Raw genomic sequence first — 19,090 nt, 5'->3', positions numbered from 1 at the left:
GCTCTTAAAGGAGCCTCCCCTTTCCTTCTAAACGAAAACTGCAAGAAAATAGTCGGTGCAATAAAGCTTTTTTTCAGTGTTCTCTTTAGCTTCAACAAAATCCACACTCAGTTGCAACAAAGAGACAAAGTGTTGCAAGATTTATCCTTTGGTAACACAGATAGACACATTTAATACCAAATAATTCACTTGTTGGGTCGACTTGTAGTTTGTGGCATTTCACTGTCTCACGTCTGTAATACTTGGTGTTAACGCGGATTCAAACATGAAACATATTTAGTACCACGAAAGATTTGAATTTTTGTTTAGTTCCCAAATAACGTATACACGCGTTCTTGAACAAGACTGAACGTTTTCCTCAGTTCTCTTTTTAAGAATAAGTAGTGCAAGTATGAGACGGAATTTTCGTGTGTGTGTGTAGTTTGAAGAGGTGCCAGAGTGCGGGGAAAATTTCTCCGGAGCAGTGGAACCTCGCTGCTTGGCACAGATTGTGCCGAGTGTCTGCCCCTTCTCTCTCTGTCTGTCTGTCTGTTCCAGTCTCCCCTCCTCTCTCTTTCTCTCTCCCCTCCCCTCCCACACCTCCTGCGCGGATGGATACAGCCCCTGGGTGTGCAGCTCAAGGACAGCCAGCGATGCTGAAGTTTTCAAAAAGTTTCTGAAGTTTGGAGACGCTGTTTCGGGGTGGGGGGGATTGAACCGAGGATTGCGCCGTGATTTCGCCACCCCATCCCCCAAACCAGGCGTATTCTGTTCTTTTATTTTATTCCCCCTCCCTCCTGATCTTTCCTATGATAATTCGGACTTTCTGGGCTGCACGTTTGAATGGATGTATAAGTTAATCGAGGGGAGCTCCGAACTTTGAAACGGCGAGTAATGGGGGATTTAAAACTCTGGAATTTACTCTGGGGGCTCTGGCTCGCGGCTGAATGTGGAGGTATGGCTTGACTTTAAAGGAGGCACGAGGAGCGGCGCAATCTCCTGACTTGTAGGATGTTTGTAAAGAATCAGAAAGTGTGGTTTGCTTTAAAAAAAAGTTAAATATAAACAGTGGTGGAATGTTATTTTCTATTCTGTCTGTTGTTGTCTTTCTGTACGATGCAGAAGCTTCTCAGCTCGACTTGCCCTGTCTCTTCAACGCTAAGTCACTTAATTTTATATGTTGAGGCAAATCCCAGCTCCACGCTCTGGGGAGTTAATTCCATCGTTGCTTTGCCTGGTGCGATACATGTTACAGCGCACACACTCATCGCTGGTGAATGAAGTTGGGGGTTTAGAATAGAAAGGTTCCAGAGAAGTTTCTGTTGTTTGAAAGCTGCAATATCTCGCTGTAAACCTGCAGCCTCTGTGTTACAATGGATCTTTATTTTTGTTGTTGCACAGCTCATTCGGCTTTTTTGATCCCTATTCAGCCAAACCGCTCGCAGATTTTCTGCAGCAGTTTCTGAGCTGTGTCTGACGTGCCGCATGGACGTTTTATTTTAAGGGTTTTTTTAAAAATTACCGAAACCAGGGCATCACATTTTCTTGGCAGCTCAGATGTTCACGTGAAGAGATGTGCATCACACTCGCTCGTTGTTACAGGGTGAAGGAGAATCTGGAGAGATTTCAGCAGCTGTTTCGTCATATGGTGTAAACACGACCACAGAAACATTAAGACTGAGAGACTGTTATGTTTGCTGCTGGGGAGCCGTTTGATCCCAGCTCAGAGACGTGTGTTTCTTTTTAAATACTCCAGCCATGTGTGGGCAAAATGTTGTAAAATCTGGACAGGATCCTCCCGCTCTCCCCTTCTGGTTGTGAGGTTTCACCTGAAACTGTTTTCTCTCTCGCTGTCTGACTGGGAGAGGCAGCAGTTTCCAGACTATGGACCTTCAAAGCTGTTGGGGAACAGCTTGCCATCCGGGGGCTGATACACCGAGTAATCCTTCACATCTCGGTATCCTTGGGAACCAGAATTGAACACACACACAGTCCATGAATGATGGAATGGTCGAGAGGCGCCTAGTCTTTGTATGGGCCTGTGGAGGTTGGGGGGTTGCAATAGTCCACGAGGTCTGAAAACCAGCGGTGGAGCCCTCACAAAGAGCTTTGGGATCAGCAGCTAGTTTTGATTTAGATTAAACTCGACCTTGCAACATCATCGTCTGTCACCAAACATTATTCAGAGCGCTCTGACTCCCTCCATTGTTCAGCATTCCCCCCGAGGCAGGGGCTGAGCAGACAATTCGGTCTCGCAAGCAATCCTATTTTTGTTCATTGTTTTGTTTTTGCATCTCATCCATGACCTGAGTCAATCCTTCAGTTAAAAAGGCAGTGTCCCTTTTCTAACTGTTGCCGAGAGGCTCTTTTGGACGATCAGGGTTCAAATGCAGCCCTTTTTGTTTTTGTTGTTGGAGTTGTCCTTCAGTGAGGAACCTGACGTTTGAACTTGGTGTATGAGACCTCTGTGAAACTCTGGCCCCGAATAACACTGCCTCCTCCAGCCCCTCTCCCCTTTCTGTATTAACATGATGCTTTGTGTCTGTAGCTAGGGAAACCAGTGATAGACCTGGTGTCTCCTGGCCATTTGGACACTACATACATTGAATAAGCTGGAACTCCTGAGGAATTAAACTTCACATTCCTCCAGATATCACTTAAGAATATGGGGATTGAGTAAGCATTCCAATGATATGCTGTTCTCGCTGTCTGTAACATCCATCTGGATCCCTTCTACATTCCCATCTGGCCTCCGACATCTCACTTCTTTCCATCTACCATTGGTGACTATGCCTTCAGCTGCCTCAGCCCGAAGTTGTGAAATTCAAATCCCCGTAACCCCACCCAATAAACTCTGCACCCCTCCCTCTTCAGACTCTTCATCTTTGTAACTACATTTTGGGCCACTTCACCTACCTACCTTCTTTTGTCACTCTGTTTTGGTTGGTTGTTGCTCTCATTAAAGTTGCTATGTCAATATAAGCTGTTACCAAAAACCAGCACTGAAAATGTTCAATCGCTGAGAGCCCTTGCTTGTAGTGTACTAACATCATACAGATACCTTTCGTTGCCTCTCTGAACCTGCCAGTGGACTGATTAAATTAATTTATGCTTTTGACCCCTGCCCTTCTCTCCGTATACATAAATATGCTGATAGATTTAGTGCACCATCGAAGGGGACTTTAATGGGGGATGAAGACCAGTTGGACTGATTGGCCCATTTTTGCACTGTATCTTTTATTTGTAATTCAGTGTAATTTTTCTTCAGTGTGTAACATTATCCATGGTAAAGGGCTTGAAATACAGGAGATTACAGAAATAGCTAGTCTTCGCTATCAAGTACATCCCATCCCATTTGAGATCTTTTTCATTTAGATACATCTATTTATCGGACTTTCGCAGGGAGAGTAAAGGGTAAAACAGCCATTGAGCTCGTGTCAGCCATTCCCATTTACTTCGCTCACAGCTGATCTGTTTGTGACTCCATTTACCTGTTTTGGTTCTATGTCCCCTACTATTCTTGGTCAAAGAAATATCAATCAGTTTCAGTCTTGAAATTTTCAGAAGCCCCCACCCTTAACAGATCCTATATGTCTTGAATTCTATTTCTTATTATTTTTTGTATCTGACTTGTAAAGTTTTGTAAGTTCTGTACCTGAATCACTGAATCTATCTGTTCCTCCAATGTTCTTAGCTTCTCATCAATAGAAAAGACTAATTTATCTTCAAGCCCAAAGTAGGTGACCTCAGTTCCCCTTGTTAAAATCTATATTTATTTGTTTACCTAATATATTAATGTCACTTCTCAAATTTCTGTTTCCAACTACTCTAATTACTGTGCCATTTTACTTGACTTCATTGGCTTTCTCACCTAAGCCATTGATAAACAGGACAGAAAGGATGAGACTCTAGTACAGATCCTTAGATGCACCATAGTGTCGTAATAATCCCATTATTCCTCATCTCAGTTTCCTGGCTGCCAACTAATTGCCCAGCCATCTCAGTCACCTCTAGTTCAATGCATTTCTAATTTTTTTGACTTTTCAAGATTAACTTCACTTGCAATAATAAAAACAGTGCAACAGGTTAGAGGCAGTGTTTAGATCCATTGAAATTTCCCAATTTAATTTTTTCAAATTCTAGCTGCCTCTAATCTTGAAAACTGGAAGACACAAGTTGTTCATTGTCTTTCCCTTCACATTCACTGAGGAACCCAGTCATTAACTTTTTAACTGTTCACTTGGACTGACACAGAAGTGTGAAGTGCTGCAGATTGATAGGAAGAATGAAGCCAAGTATGGTAGTAACTGGCACGATTATAAAAGGGCACAGGAACTGAGGGATGTGAGGAGCTTGGGGAAGGGGCGTGGTGGTTATGTCCGCAAGGGTTTGAAGATGGCAGGGCAAGTGGAGGAGGCTGCTTAAAAAGGGTTTGGTTTTAATAAAAGACTTGTAGCACACAGAAGTAAAGAAGTTGTATTCGACTTATAAATCCCTGGTTAGGTTTAGTTGGAATATCGTATCCAATTCTGGGAAGCAGAATTTGGCAAAAATGTCAAGCCTTTGAAGAAGGAGTTGTGATTTTTAGAATGGTACGTGATCAAGTATGTAATGTTAAGCTGCTCAGTTGCTGATTCAAATTTGTACGCCCGAGCTATCAAAATTAGTTGATAGTAGAGATGAAACAGCGTAGAAGTCTGATTTATACTTCACTCAAGTTCATACAGGCTCACTTCCAGCAGCAATCGCTGGATCATCATTAAGACTAGCAATAGTTTTGATTTTGTTCGCAAATTCCCACCATACAGTTAATTTGTTTGCCTATATTATGGAATTAGTGCAGTGCAGAAGGAGGCTACTCTTATTTATTGTGTCTGTGCTGATTCTCCAAATGAACATTCATGCTGTCACCTTCTTCCTGTAACCTACACATCCTTCCTTTTCAGGTGGCAATTTAATGCCCTTTTGAATGCCTTGATTGAACCTGCTTCTACCATACTGTCTCAGGCAATGCATTCCAAGCCTTACCCATTCATTGGGCGAAAATTATTTTCTCTTTGCTTTTGCTTCTTTTACCAATTAATTTAACTTTGTGCCCAATCGTTTCATGAATGGGAACTTTTTTTTACTGCTCTTCTGTCACGTTCAAGCCGTCAAAATCCTGGATTGGCAGTGATGGGCAAGCACTGTCAGGTCCTTGCTCTGTAACTAATGACTGGGAGGTTTGTGACACCATCCAAAGCATTCTCTCCAGCTGCCTCCTACAACTTACGGCTTAGTACATTCAGCCTCCTATCATTCCTGTGTTGTAATTTACTGATGCCAATCATATGCAAACGTTTGACCAGTATTTTCTAGACAGAAAGACAATAAATTTGATGTTAAAATAAAATCAAGTATTAAAGTACATCTTAGACCTAGTTTATTCCAGATGGATTAAATAATTTGAAAAAATACTCAAATGAATCATACATATCTATCTCCCCAAAATATTGCAATCCAACTAATTAAAATGTGTCCTTAACATGATGCTAATTATTTTACAGTTGCCTGTATCAGAAATTACTGATGCATCTACTGCTATCTTTTTTACAAGTCATTCTCTGATTGTGGGTGCTGCTGACAAAGTTGCTATTAGTTAGTTTTCCGTAGTTACCTTTGAGAAAGTGGTGGTTGGCTTTCATCTATATACATAGTCGTATACAGTTGAGTGACTTGTTAGGTTGAAGTAGTATAAAAATGAACTGTGTTTGTGTGAGACATTAGTTGTATATTAACCTGACTGGTTAAGGGTGACAAGTTTCTATCCTGAAAGTACATTCATGAACCAGTGGGTTTTATCAATAATCCAGTGTTTTACTTATATTAGATTTATGGATCCTTTCAACTGAATTCAAATCCTTAAATTACTGCAGTGAAGTTTGTGTTCACATTTTCTGGGTCATGCATCCAGTATCATAACCACTGTACTGCCACTCTGCAGGTATAACAATGGGTTTTCTGGTAGATTTACAAGTTTGTATCTCACTAAGCTTACTGCCAGTGCTGTGGGAAGCATTTAACCCAACTTTGCAGTGAGATGGGAATCAGGATGCAAGAGAGAGGAGAAATAAAGTGCACAAAGCCAGAAACAGTACTAAAATAAAGAACAGTTAAGAAAAAGAGTCATTGTAACAAATCTAAAAAAGGCTAAAGTGGGTTTGATGTGAACGTTAATGCATAAATGCATAGCACTTGACAAACAAAGTTAGTGAGTTGCAGGCACAAGTGGCCACATGGTTATCTTTTGACATTGAGCATTTTATTCAAAATGTTGCTGAAATGGGAATGTAGAATCACTATCTCAACATATTCAGGAATTAAAACGGGGGGCACGAAGAGAAAGAACAGGACAAGTGCCAGTATTGATCAAAGATCCTGGCCCTCCTCTGTAAACTTGCAGGTTCAAAAACAGAATATGTTTAGTTAGAGTCAAGAAGCAGAACAGTAGTTATTACACTGCTGGCTACATGATGAAGACTGCCAAATAGTGGGAAGGAGATGCTTGAGAATATTTGGAAGCAAATGTCAGAAGGATTTAAAATAATGTATAGTGATAATAATTGTAGAGTTTAAATATTTTACTGTAGGCTGGTTTTTTTTAATTAAAAATGGACAGAGTAAGGAGGGGGTGGAATTCCTGGTCATGTGCTAATTTATGTGTCACTGAGTTTATGATGCAGGCCTTGTATAAATTAAACTAGAGATAAACCCAACACAGAATGAGGCTATTCAGCCCATTGTTCCTGTGCTGGCTGTTTCAAAGAGCAATCAAATTAGGCCCACTTCCTTATCCCTTCGTCATATCTGAGCAAATATTTCATTTTCAAATATTTAACCAGTTTCCCTTTGAAAGTTGCTATTGTATCGGTTTCCACTGCTCCAGTTCTCAACAACTTGCTATGTTTTAAATACACAACAAATTCAAGATTGTGTTCAAGATATTAACAGGGAAAGTTAGGTTAGGTAAAGATTAATTATTTCCATTGGTTGCGGATTCTAGAGCTAGGGGACATTGCCTGAGAATTAGGGCCACACCATTCAGGAGAGATATTGAGAAGCATTTCTACACATACAGGGTAATAGAGATTTAGAATGCTTTTCCACAAATGATAGTTAATGCTCAATTAGTTGTTAGTTTTAAATCTGAGATTGAGAAACTTTTGTTAAGCAAAGTTATTGAGGAAAATGGGCCAAAGACAGGTATACGGAGTTAAGTCACAGACCAGACATGATTCCATTGAATGGCAGAATAAGCTCGAGAGGTTGAAGGGCTACTCCTGATTCTGCGTTCCTATAAAATTCTTATTTCACTTCTGGATCTTTTGCCAATTAATTTAAATGTGTGTCCTCTGGTTACCAACATTCTGCTATTATTAATAGTGTCTCCCTATTTAGACTTGTCAAAATGCTTCATGACATCCTTCATGCCTCTATTAAAATAACCCCTTAATCTTCCATTGCAACGAGAGCAACCTGAAACTCCAGCATCTCTCCAACTAACTGAATTCTTATCTCCCTGGTATGATTTCCAAAAACATCTCTACACCCTCATAACTCGTAGAAACTGGAGACGACACTCTATCTGGGGCCTTAGTTGCTGTTTTATAAAAAGCTAAAGCAGTGAAAATCACCATAGTCCCAGAGGATGCTCTTTCATTCGAGAGAGACAATTGTAGTGCATTTAATTTGAGGGTCACCACATCTCAGATGAGGAATGAGGTTGGGAAAGCAGGCCCTTCATGATGACAACAGGAATTGAACCAGTGCTGTTATGTCATTCTGCATCACAAACCGGCTAACTGTTCCCCAAAGGCTTAGCTACAATATCCTTGCTCTTTGTACTCTCTACCTCTTTGTTATTTAGCCAAGGATCCTGTATTAATTTTAAGCAGCCTTCCTAATTTGCTAACTCATACAGATCAAAAGAATAGCGATCCTAACATCCAGCTCCAGGGAGTAACACTTTATACTTCTCTCTCTGCTTTTATCTGTTTGTCAATTCTATACCTGCTCAACCATCACTCCCATGGACTTCAGCATTACTAACACATTTGTTATCTACTGCTTCATTTTACACTGCTTCAAAGTCTATACGCCTAACATTAATCACACTTTTCTCATCATCATAGTCCTTTAATTCAGCAAAGGATCAATCAATTTCGTTAAACATGGTCTGTCTTTAACAAATCAAGGTTGGCTTTAATTTATTACTTCACAGTTTTCAGAGTGGTTACTGTTTTCTTTCTTGATTAAATGTTGGTTCTGAAAGTTTTCCTACTCCCTGCGTTATGCTGATTGACCTAATGTAGCTGCTGGATAATTGGAGCTTATAGCCAGAATCCCTGCTACCTCCATTGTTACTTACCTCAGTAATGTTGGATGCATCTCATGTGGACTGGTTGTCACTTCTACTTTTGAGTGCTCCCAACCTTTTTATATATTCTCTTTATATATATTTTTATAATTTAGTCGTTTCATCACTACCCTTTTCTGTACTGTGACATGGCACGTTATCTTTTTCTAGTGAAAAGCGATGTTCTACTTGCCTTAACATAATGATATTTTTAAAATTCCTAATCAACTAGTTAGCTAATCCTAATTCTTCATTCTTCTTTTTACTAAGTTTTTTTTAAATACCTGTGCTGTTTTGTTAATTGGTGAGTTTCCCAACAGATGCACTAATGTGTGACCTTCCCAGTAGGTGTACTGTTGAGCGTATGACTGAGTTTATGTATCAGACTTTTCCAGCACCCATCAAATATTGGAAAGAAAGTAACAGAACAAATTTGTGTGTAAATGAGTGAAATATACAAGAACTAAAGGTTATTGACACTGTGGGACTTCAGTTATCCAAATATAGTTTGATGAGCAACTCCTGACGTGTAAATTAGAACTCACTTGAGCTGCCTGTTTCTTGCTGGACAGTCATTTTATTCCACTTGTTCCAGTGCAACATGTGGAGCATGTTTCAGTGGGAAAATCTGAGCATCATTCTGGTCTCAGGCTCAGAATAATCATGAAAAAAATGATAAAGAGCAACAAAATGTATAAGTACTTGACTTGAAAGTTGAGAGAGTTGAAAAACAATCTAGCCCAAAGTGGAATTAAAACAACAGTCAGCATTGAAAGTCAGAGGCCTTCAGGGAATAGATAGTTCAGATACAAAATGAAAAGGGGAGCATCCAAAGCCAGCCTTCCAGGATGATAAAAGATATAGAAACTAAAATAAGACAAGGACAATAATTACAAGAAAGTAATGACAAATGTAATATTCCATGTAAGGAGAGAACCAATCTGAATACGAGGGTATTGTTTTGAAAGTAACAAAGTTAAAACCTAAAGATTGAAGCAATAGTAGTTATGTAGTTATAAAGTTGATAAAAGGGCATTAGCATCAGTAATGAACTAGATGAAAGAGAAGCATACAATGGTGTCCCCCAGATTCCATATTAGGATTCCTGCTTTCTTGATATTTATTAATAATCTGGACTTGTGTTTACAGGGTAGAATTTTGAAGTTTATAGTTGCAACACAGTGTAGCTGGGAAATGTAGTAAGTAATGTGGAGGATATTATTCCCGTACTTTCAGAGGCCGTAAACAGAGATCAGTTGGGAGTTAATAGGCCCAGACTAATGTCCACAGCAGCTGGTGGAATTAAGTTCAGTTATTAAATAAAATTCTTCTGCCGCCTCACTTGAGATCACCACAATGGTGGGGATTACCCTTCTCCATCCCCTCCTGTCAGGCATCCATTCCTCTTTCAATCTCACTGCCTTTAAGTCAGTCACCATTGCATTGATAATAAAATGTGAGGCTGGATGAACACAGCAGGCCAAGCAGCATCTCAGGAGCACAAAAGCTGACGTTTCGGGCCTAGACCCTTCATCAGAGAGGGGGATGGGGAGAGGGAACTGGAATAAATAGGGAGAGAGGGGGAGGCGGACCGAAGATGGAGAGTAAAGAAGATAGGTGGAGAGAGTATAGGTGGGGAGGTAGGGAGGGGATAGGTCAGTCCAGGGAAGACGGACAGGTCAAGGAGGTGGGATGAGGTTAGTAGGTAGATGGGGGTGCGGCTTGGGGTGGGAGGAAGGGATGGGTGAGAGGAAGAACCGGTTAGGGAGGCAGAGACAGGTTGGACTGGTTTTGGGATGCAGTGGGTTGGGGGGAAGAGCTGGGCTGGTTGTGTGGTGCAGTGGGGGGAGGGGACGAACTGGGCTGGTTTAGGGATGCAGTAGGGGAAGGGGAGATTTTGAAACTGGTGAAGTCCACATTGATACCATTAGGCTCCCTACCTCCCCACCTATACTCTCTCCACCTATCTTCTTTACTCTCCATCTTCGGTCCGCCTCCCCCTCTCTCCCTATTTATTCCAGTTCCCTCTCCCCATCCCCCTCTCTGATGAAGGGTCTAGGCCCGAAACGTCAGCTTTTGTGCTCCTGAGATGCTGCTTGGCCTGCTGTGTTCATCCAGCCTCACATTTTATTATCTTGGAATTCTCCAGCATCTGCAGTTCCCATTATCTCTGACACCATTGCATTGAGGTTTGAGTCCAGTAGCTTCTTCAAAACAGACCCTTTCTGTTTTTCTTTCAGATTTACAGCACCCACAGTTCTTTGAGTTAAAAAAGCAAGGTGGTTATGTTAAATGTTTGTAAATTACCAGTTAGGTATCAACTGGAGAGTACTGAGATCAGTTCTGGACTTCGCACTTTAAGAAGGACCATTACCTTAGACATGGATTTATTTGTGTGATACTAAGGATGAGCCACTTCACCTTCATGGAGACTGCTGAGGACTCAGGATAAAACTAAAACATTGCGGATGTTGGAATCTGAAATTAAAAACAGAAGATGCTGGTGAAACTCAGCAGACCTGACAGCATCTGTGGAGAGAGAAACAGATTTAACATTTTAAAGTTTAGATCACATGGAATACAGGGGGAGTGAGTCAATTGGATACAGAACTGGCTCAAAGGTAGAAGACAGAGGGTGGTGGTGGGGGGGTTGCTTTTCAGACTGGAGGCCTGTGACCAGTGGTGTGCCTCAAGGGTCAGTGCTGGGTCCATTGCTTTTTGTCATTTATTTAAATGATTTGGATATGAATATAGCAGGCATGGTTAGTAAGTTTGCAGATAGCACCAAAAAAGATGGTGTCATGGACAGTGACGAAGATATCTCAGAGTGCAATAGGACCTTGATCAGATGGGCCAATGTGCCGAGGAGTGGCAGATGGAGTTTAATTTAGGTAAATGCAAGGTGTTGCATTTTGGCAAGGCAAACCAGGGCAGAACTTATACATTTATGGAGTGTTAGCGAACAATGTGTCCTAGGGGAGCAGGTGCATATTTCCTTTAAAGTGGAGTCACAGGTAGACAGGGTGGTGAGGAAGGTGTTGATATGCTTGCCTTCACTGGTCAGCACATTGTATGTAGGAGTTGGGACATCATGTTGTGGCCGTACACTTTTAGAATACTGCATACAATTCTTGTCATCTTTTATAAGAAGGGTCTTGTTAAACTTGAAAGGGTGCAGAAAAGATTTACAAGGATGTTTCTGGGCCTGAACAGTTTGTGTTATAAGGAGAGGCTGAATAGGCTGTGGCTTTTTTCCCTGGAATGTCGGCGGCTGAGTGATGACCTTGTAGTGGCTCGTAAAATCACGAGGGGCATGGATATGGAAAATAGCCAAGGTCTTTTTCCCAGGGGAAGGGGAGTCCAAAACTAGAGGGCATAGGTTAAAGGTGATAGGGGAAAGATTTAATAGAGACCTTAGAGGCAACCTTTTTGACACAGAGGGTAGTACCTGTATGGAACGAGCTGCCAGAGGAAGTGGTGGAGGCTGGTACAATTACAACATTTAAAAGGCATCTGGATGGGTACATGAATAGAAAGGACATAGAGAGATATAGGCCAAATGCGGCAAATGGGACTAGGTCAGGTTGGGATGTCTGGTTGGCGCAGGCAAATTGGACCGAAGGGTCTGTTTCCATGCTGTATGGCTCTATGATGCATATTGTACTCAAATACAAGGATACTTGATAACATTTCTTGAATTATGAAGTGTTTCAAGAGAGTAAATAACAAGGAACATATTCCAGTGGCAAAGGGGCCGATAAGCAGAATACACAGGTTTATGGTAACGTGGAAAAAAAGAAGTGCATTGTGATTTGGAATGCATTGCTTGAAAGGACAGTGGAAACAAATCCATTCGTAACTTTCAAAAGAAATTAGAATCCTGTTTGAAGGGAAAAGATGCACAGAGCTCTGGGAAAGAGTAGGACCATTTGGGTTGCTTTGCTAAAAACCAGCCCAGTCGCCTCCTGCTCTGCTGCAGTAAGCTATGTTTCCGTGTTGTTTTTAGATACCTTTAGTTATGTATAAATTACCTGGACTCAAGTTTAGGGAGCACTGCTATCAAGTTTGAAAATGATACATATGTTGGTAACAATGTAAGTAGTGCATGGGAATGCTGTGCTTCAATAGGCACAGACTGGTGAAATGGGCAGACACATGGCAGATGCAGTTGAATACAGATGAGTGTTCGGGTGAATTACACAGAGCGACAATATCATCTAAATGCCATTATTTTTGGAAGTCTGAGCAGAGGGAATTAGAATCATTGAATCGTACAATATAGAAGAAGGAGGAGCGGATATTTTCAAAGCTTTGAAGATAGCAAGGCAATTGATAGCTGATTAAGAAAGCTTATGGGACTTTTGTTCAGTAAATTAGGGTATTGTGTATAAACACAATGAAGTCATGCTAAATCTTGTTGAGTTACTAGTTAGGCATCAGGTGGTTTATCATGTGTAGTGTGGATATCACACTAAGAAGAATGTCAGACCTAGAAGAGAGTACAGTGAAAACTAGAGTAATTGCAGGAATTTGAGAGTTCAGTTATGTGGAGGAAACAGCATTTGTTCTCTTTTATAATAGACAGGTTTAAGCGGAGGAAGAAGTACATAATTGAGCAAATAAGGAGAAACTATTCCTTTTAGGTACTGAGTCAGTAACCGGGGGGGCCCATAGCTTTTAAATAATTTGACAACAGACTAGAAACGAAACAAGGATAGATTTCCTCATACGCAAGTTCTTAGATCTGTAAGGATGGTGGAATCAGAGATAATGGAAACTGAAGATGCTGGAGAATCCAAGATAATAAAGTGTGAAGCTGGATGAACACAGCAGGCCAAGCAGCATCTCAGGAGCACAAAAGCTGACGTTTCGGGCCTAGGCCCTTCATTAGAGAGGGGGATGGGGTGAGGGTTCTGGAATAAATAGGGAGAGAGGTGGAGGCGGACCGAAGGTGGAGAGGAGAGTATAGGTGGGGAGGTAGGGAGGGGATAGTTCAGTCCAGGGAAGACGGACAGGTCAAGGAGGTGGGATGAGGTTAGTAGGTAGATGGGGGTGCGGCTTGGGGTGGGAGGAAGGGATGGGTGAGAGGAAGAACAGGTTAGGGAGGCAGAGACAGGCTGGGCTGGTTTTGGGATGCAGTTGGGGGAGGGGAAGAGCTGGGCTGGTTGTGTGATGCAGTGGGGGGAGGGGACGAACTGGGCTGGTTTTGGGATGCGGTGGGGGAAGGGGAGATTTTGAAGCTGGTGAAGTCCACATTGATACCATTGGGCTGCAGGGTTCCCACGCGGAATATGAGTTGCTGTTCCTGCAACCTTCGGGTGGCATCATTGTGGCACTGCAGGAGGCCCATGATGGACATGTCATCTAAAGAATGGGAGGTGGAGTTGAAAGTGGTTTGCGACAGGAGGTGCAGTTGTGTATTGCGAACTGAGCGGAGGTGTTCTGCAAAGCGGTCCCCAAGCCTCCGCTTGGTTTCCCCAATGTAAAGGAAGTCACACCGGGTACAATGGATACAGTATACCACATGGACAGATGTGCAGATGAACCTCTGCTTAATATGGAAAGTCATCTTGGGGCCTGGAATAGGGGTGAGGGAGGAGGTGTGGGGGCAAGTGTAGCACTTCCTGCGGTTACAGGGGAAGGTTCTGGGTGTGGTGGGGTTGGAGGGCAGTGTGGAGCGAACAAGGGAGTCACGGAGAGAGTGGTCTCTCCGGAAAGCAGACAAGGGTGGGGATGGAAAAATGTCTTGGGTGGTGGGGTCGGATTGTAGATGGTGGAAGTGTCGGAGGATGACGCGTTGTATCCAGAGGTTGGTGGGGTGGTATGTGAGAATGAGGGGGATCCTCTTTGGGCGGTTGTGGCGGGGGCGGGGTGTGAGGGTTGTGTGGCAGGAGACGCGGTCAAGGGCGTTCTCGACCACTGTGGGGGTAAAGTTGCGGTCCTTGAAGAACTTGGACATCTGGGATGTGCGGGAGTGGAATGCCTCATCGTGGGAGCAGATGCGGCGGAGGCGGAGAAATTGGGAATAGGGGATGGAGTTTTTACAGGAGGGTGGGTGGGAGGAAGTGTATTCTAGGTAGCTGTGGGAGTCGGTAGGCTTGAAATGGACATCAGTTACAAGCTGGTTGCCTGAGATGGAGACTGAGAGGTCCAGGGAGGTGAGGGATGTGTTGGAGATGGCCCAGGTGAACCTGAGGTTGGGGTGGAAAGTGTTGGTGAAGTGGATGAACGTTAGATCGGGTGGCGGAATCAGATGCTTTTGTAACTTTCAAAAGGCATTGGGATATGTACCTGACAAGGTCAAATTTGCAAGGCTAGGAAGTGAAAGCGTCGAATGTGGGACTATATTTAGCACTTTGAAAAAGCTGGCATGGCTTGAAATTCCAAACGACCTTTTGTGCTGTAAAATTCCAAGGGTCTATGAGCTGGTATTGTACAAGCCAGTGCCTTGGCAGAAGGGCTGGTGAGTTTCTCTTGCATGAGGTTTCAGGCAGATGTAATGGAGATTTGTGGTTTCTGTTGAAATAGGTAGTGTCGAGTCGGTGACTATTCCCTACATACTCTGAATATGCAAGTTGTCATATTTTCTCGTGAACTATTTTTTGGAATAGAATTCACAGGAGGAGTTGATATGATTTGAAAATTAATCAATGTTTTAACTGTCTATGCATGAATATAACTTGTCTGCATTTAAATCTGTCTGCCTTCATGTTATTTTTCTCTGACTCCCCTTCTGAGTAATTAAATGCCTCTCTCACTCTCTCTCTGTTTTACAGAGTCTTAAGAGTTGACTAGGTTATTTCTAAGGTTAGATTATGTTTTGGATGATTGGATGCTAGTCATTGAGCACTGTGATCAGCACGGCTTGAAATTCAGTTGACCTTTTACTTAATATGTTTAATAGCTGTGTTTTAAAAATATAAATTTCATTACTTGCAGTTTAATGTTATTTAAATGTTAGGATGAAATACCTCTCTTCAGACAACAGCTGTTTTTTGTATGAAACCCTGTCAGCTCTTTTAAGTGGACATAAAAGATCCCACGGCTCTAACCAGGGTGTACTGACCATTATATTTATTCTTCAGCCAACATAACTTTTATATGAAAAAATGTATTTTCTGACTAGTGTTGTTGTGAGATTTAGCAATGCACAAATTGGCTGTTATTTTTCATGCATAACAGTGGCAACTTTTACTTCACTGGATGCAAAGTGTTTTGGAATGTTTGTTCGCTCTTTTGTTCGTTACTTCCTTTTCAAAAAAAGAGACCCACGAATCATCCTTGCTTTCTTTCCCTTGCAGCTCTGCAGTGTCGGGATAACCACCGTCCTTGTGTGAATAATGGACGCTGCATCAAGAGCCCGCATGGAGATGCATCTTGCCTGTAAGTTGCTCCTTTGACTGGAAACTATTGGATTTGGGTGAATTTTAAATGACTTCTGTCAGTGTGCTTTTCAGTGCCCAGGTTGCCCATGAGCATTGCCCCAGGGCTCCATTCCCTGTGCAATTCATGAGCTCTCTGAGCTGTTCTTGTCATTCGTGGGAAAGAAGTTTCTCTTGAATTCTTTATTGGATTTATTAGTAACCATCTTATATTTCCCTGTTTTTGGACTCAATCCATAACTAGAAGCAGTGGCCCTATATAGTCAGACAAAGCAATTTTCATTAGTGTCAAGTGGTCAGTTGATTCCAACCTTTTAGTAGCTGCCAATTGATAGGATTAACGCTTAGAAAAAATGAAAACCATGGAAAATGCCCTCCTCGAAATTATTCTCTCTGTTGAAGTTTGTGTCATTGAAATAATTTTCAGAAGTATTATATGAGGAAAAATGTATTTAGCCATTTGTCTCAGCCTCTGTGTGTCACAGCTATGTGCAATCACTTTAAAAAGAATTCTTCACCTGTAGATCAATTTGTTACCCAGTGAGGAATTCAGCTGTGAAGAATAGGAAGGTGTGAAGTTTATGATCCCTGTTTGATGCTCCTTTGAACTGTGCCACCATTTGTGGACAAGTCTCAAACTTGGGGCTGTAAATATTGTTCTTCCTTTCTTTATTTCTCTTTCCACACCAAGTGCTGCAGACCAGTGAGGCAGACAGCATCCATACTTGTGTCTGTTTTCGTGTCTAGTTTTTCTTAGAACAGGTCACTAAGCTGTTGCCAGAGGCTGTATGTAGCTTGACGGGTACCACTCAACATCAAGCTCAACTGACCAGGAGACACTTTCACTCTGTTATCACTGCCATGGGCATATTGGAAAGGTTTACGTGTTGATAATTGACCTCTTGGCTACATCATGAATGCACCTTCATAAAGTCCCTCCAGTGTGGAAGCAGGCCATTCAACCCATCAAGTCCATACCAGCCCTCCGAAGAGCATCCCACCCAGACATACCCCCTACGCGATTCCTGTAACCCTGCATTCCCCATAGCTAATCCGCATAGCATGCTCGTCCCTGAACACTATGGGCAATTTATGCGGGCCAGTCCACCTAACCTGCACATGTTTTGGACTGTGGAGGAATCCAGAGCACCCAGAGGAAACCCGCACAGATGTGGGCAGAGCATGCAAACTCCACACAGACAGTTGGCTGACGGTGAAATCAATCCCGGGTCCCTGGCGTGGTGAGGCAACAGTGCTATCCACTGAGCCACTGTGCAACCTTCTGTGCTAGGTAGAGTGGGATTTGAACCCAAAGCACTTGGCTCAAAGACAGAGATGTTACTTGATGCAGCTGAAGACCTTGGGCCTCCCCATAAATGATAAACAGTCATAAATAAATCCAATAAGGAGTTAAGGAGAAATTTCCTGACCCAGAGAGTGGTTATAACATAGAATTCAGTGCCACAGGGAATTATTGTGGCAAATGACATTGATGGATATAAGGGGAGACGAAGTAACTTACATGGCCATCATGTTTGCTGTGTGACAGCAGTGACATTTCAAAAACTGCATTGTGGTTGCAAAAGGTTTGTTTGATAATGCTCCCATGAAGTACATTGAGATGTTTTAAAATGGCATAGGTACCATTCACGTTATTGTTAGAAAGCTTTGGGATTTCCAGAGGGTCATGGAAGATGAGAATAAATGCAATTATTTCTATCTGCTCTGCCAAGAATGCCAAGTGAATCTAACATGATGCGTGTTTGGGGAAGATTATTCCTGATCATTTCAAGATCTTCAACTGCAAAACAGTAATTATCAGGAGGCAAGAGAATCATGTTAATTTAACAATGTTCGGTCACTGAGCTATCATTGATTTAAGATGCAAAGTGGCTTATTTCATTAGCAGTTTGTCTTTGCCTGGATGGTGCAAAACCTAAGCTTTGTTGTTCTAATCTCAGAATTTAAAGAAGCTTACTCATTACAGTTAGCTTCAGTAGTGGAATGGCTAATATTGTGGTTCTGCTGCTGTTGCTTTAACTAATGTTCTTGTCCATTTGACAAAAAAAATTGAGGCAGATATCACTGTATAGTTTTAGCAGCTGTTGACATGGTCTAATTTTGTAGACCGTGATAGGGAGATCCTGTAACCTCAACTTCGGGACAGATGCTGCCAAGCTTGAGGGAAGCCCTGTAGTTGAAAACATGATTATAGTTAGACAACTGATGTAACGTAGATTTCCTGCTCATTAGCTATGAACAGTCTTCAAATCTAGCCTTTGGGACTCCATAAATGTTTAGTCTTAAAAGATCAGTGCTTAAAAAATGTGTTTTGGACAAGTTGCAATTTCAGTGCCTGTGAACAATTTTCTGCATGCATTAGCAAATCCTTACTAATACATGAGAGTTAAAATATAAGACATACTTTGTTGAAGGAACATATGACATTGAGTGAATGCTGGGATGTGCAGTGTTACCGGAATATATGATGGCATCTAGTATGTTGAATGAATTCTGGAGCGAGTTATCATTGGACTGCATGACAGTATTCAATGTATTGAGTGAATATCATCACAAATTGCTAGTCAAGGGCAAGTCTTTGAATTTTTGGCCTTGGGAAGTGGGGGTAAAGTTGGCAATGAATAGCTTTTGTAGACCTATAAATGCCATTGGGAAATTGGCATGAAAGCTGAGGGCTTCCTGCAAGTAATCTGCAAATGTGAACATTTGAGCCGCCTGTCACTGGCACACTGTTTGAATCCTGCCAAACTTTTAAACAGGCAGCATAACTGGATTCCCAGGATCGGGGACTGGGATGTATCAGAAATCTGCTCTTTCTGTTACTGGTAATTTGGCATCTGTCCTATTCCATAAATGTAAAGCTCTCTGTCATCGAGGTGGGATTGCTGTTGTGTGATTGTGGTAGAAGGTGGTAATATGCGCAGCAAAAAGACCAGAACAACATCGGGCGTTCGACACAACCAGTGGGGTCACAGAATCTCTCTGGCTGAAGTCTTTAACATTCACAAGTGCTTCTTTGTATCAGACTGCGGGTTTGGCATCAGGAATCGTGTCAAGTAATGGAGGAGGGGTGGGGAGACCTCCGAAAGTTACAGATTCCAGCTTCTCACTGAGAAAGTGGCACTGTGAATCCAATGTCATGCAAAGCTATGGAAGTCTGACAAGAGTTGGTGCATCATGGTATAGTATTTGACATACATTGCTGATAGACTGGCACAACTGCGCACATGTTCAGCCACACATTCAAACCCTTGTGTTGTGCTCAGTGACTTTGAGTTCTGTAAAAGAAATAATATTCATGGCATTTGCAGCT

The 19,090-nt window shown here is 42.1% G+C and overlaps 1 protein-coding gene across 1 annotated transcript in view; it reads left to right on the top strand.

The window, feature by feature from the left end:
• Window positions 1–567: 567 nt before the first annotated feature.
• The window catches only part of notch3 (notch receptor 3), a 156,841-nt gene continuing 138,318 nt past the window's right edge, over window positions 568–19,090 (top strand). The window contains exons 1-2 of the mRNA XM_048521760.2: window positions 568–934; window positions 15,676–15,757. Of these exons, the coding sequence (XP_048377717.1) occupies window positions 874–934; window positions 15,676–15,757 (143 nt within the window). The 5' untranslated portion in view covers window positions 568–873. The remainder of the gene's footprint in view (window positions 935–15,675; window positions 15,758–19,090) is intronic.

This window comes from Stegostoma tigrinum, chromosome 35 (genome assembly GCF_030684315.1).
Source record: "Stegostoma tigrinum isolate sSteTig4 chromosome 35, sSteTig4.hap1, whole genome shotgun sequence".
Classification (NCBI taxonomy): domain Eukaryota; kingdom Metazoa; phylum Chordata; class Chondrichthyes; order Orectolobiformes; family Stegostomatidae; genus Stegostoma; species Stegostoma tigrinum.
The sequence above is the reverse complement of the archived record's forward strand: the minus strand, read 5'-3'. Positions and strand labels throughout refer to the sequence as shown.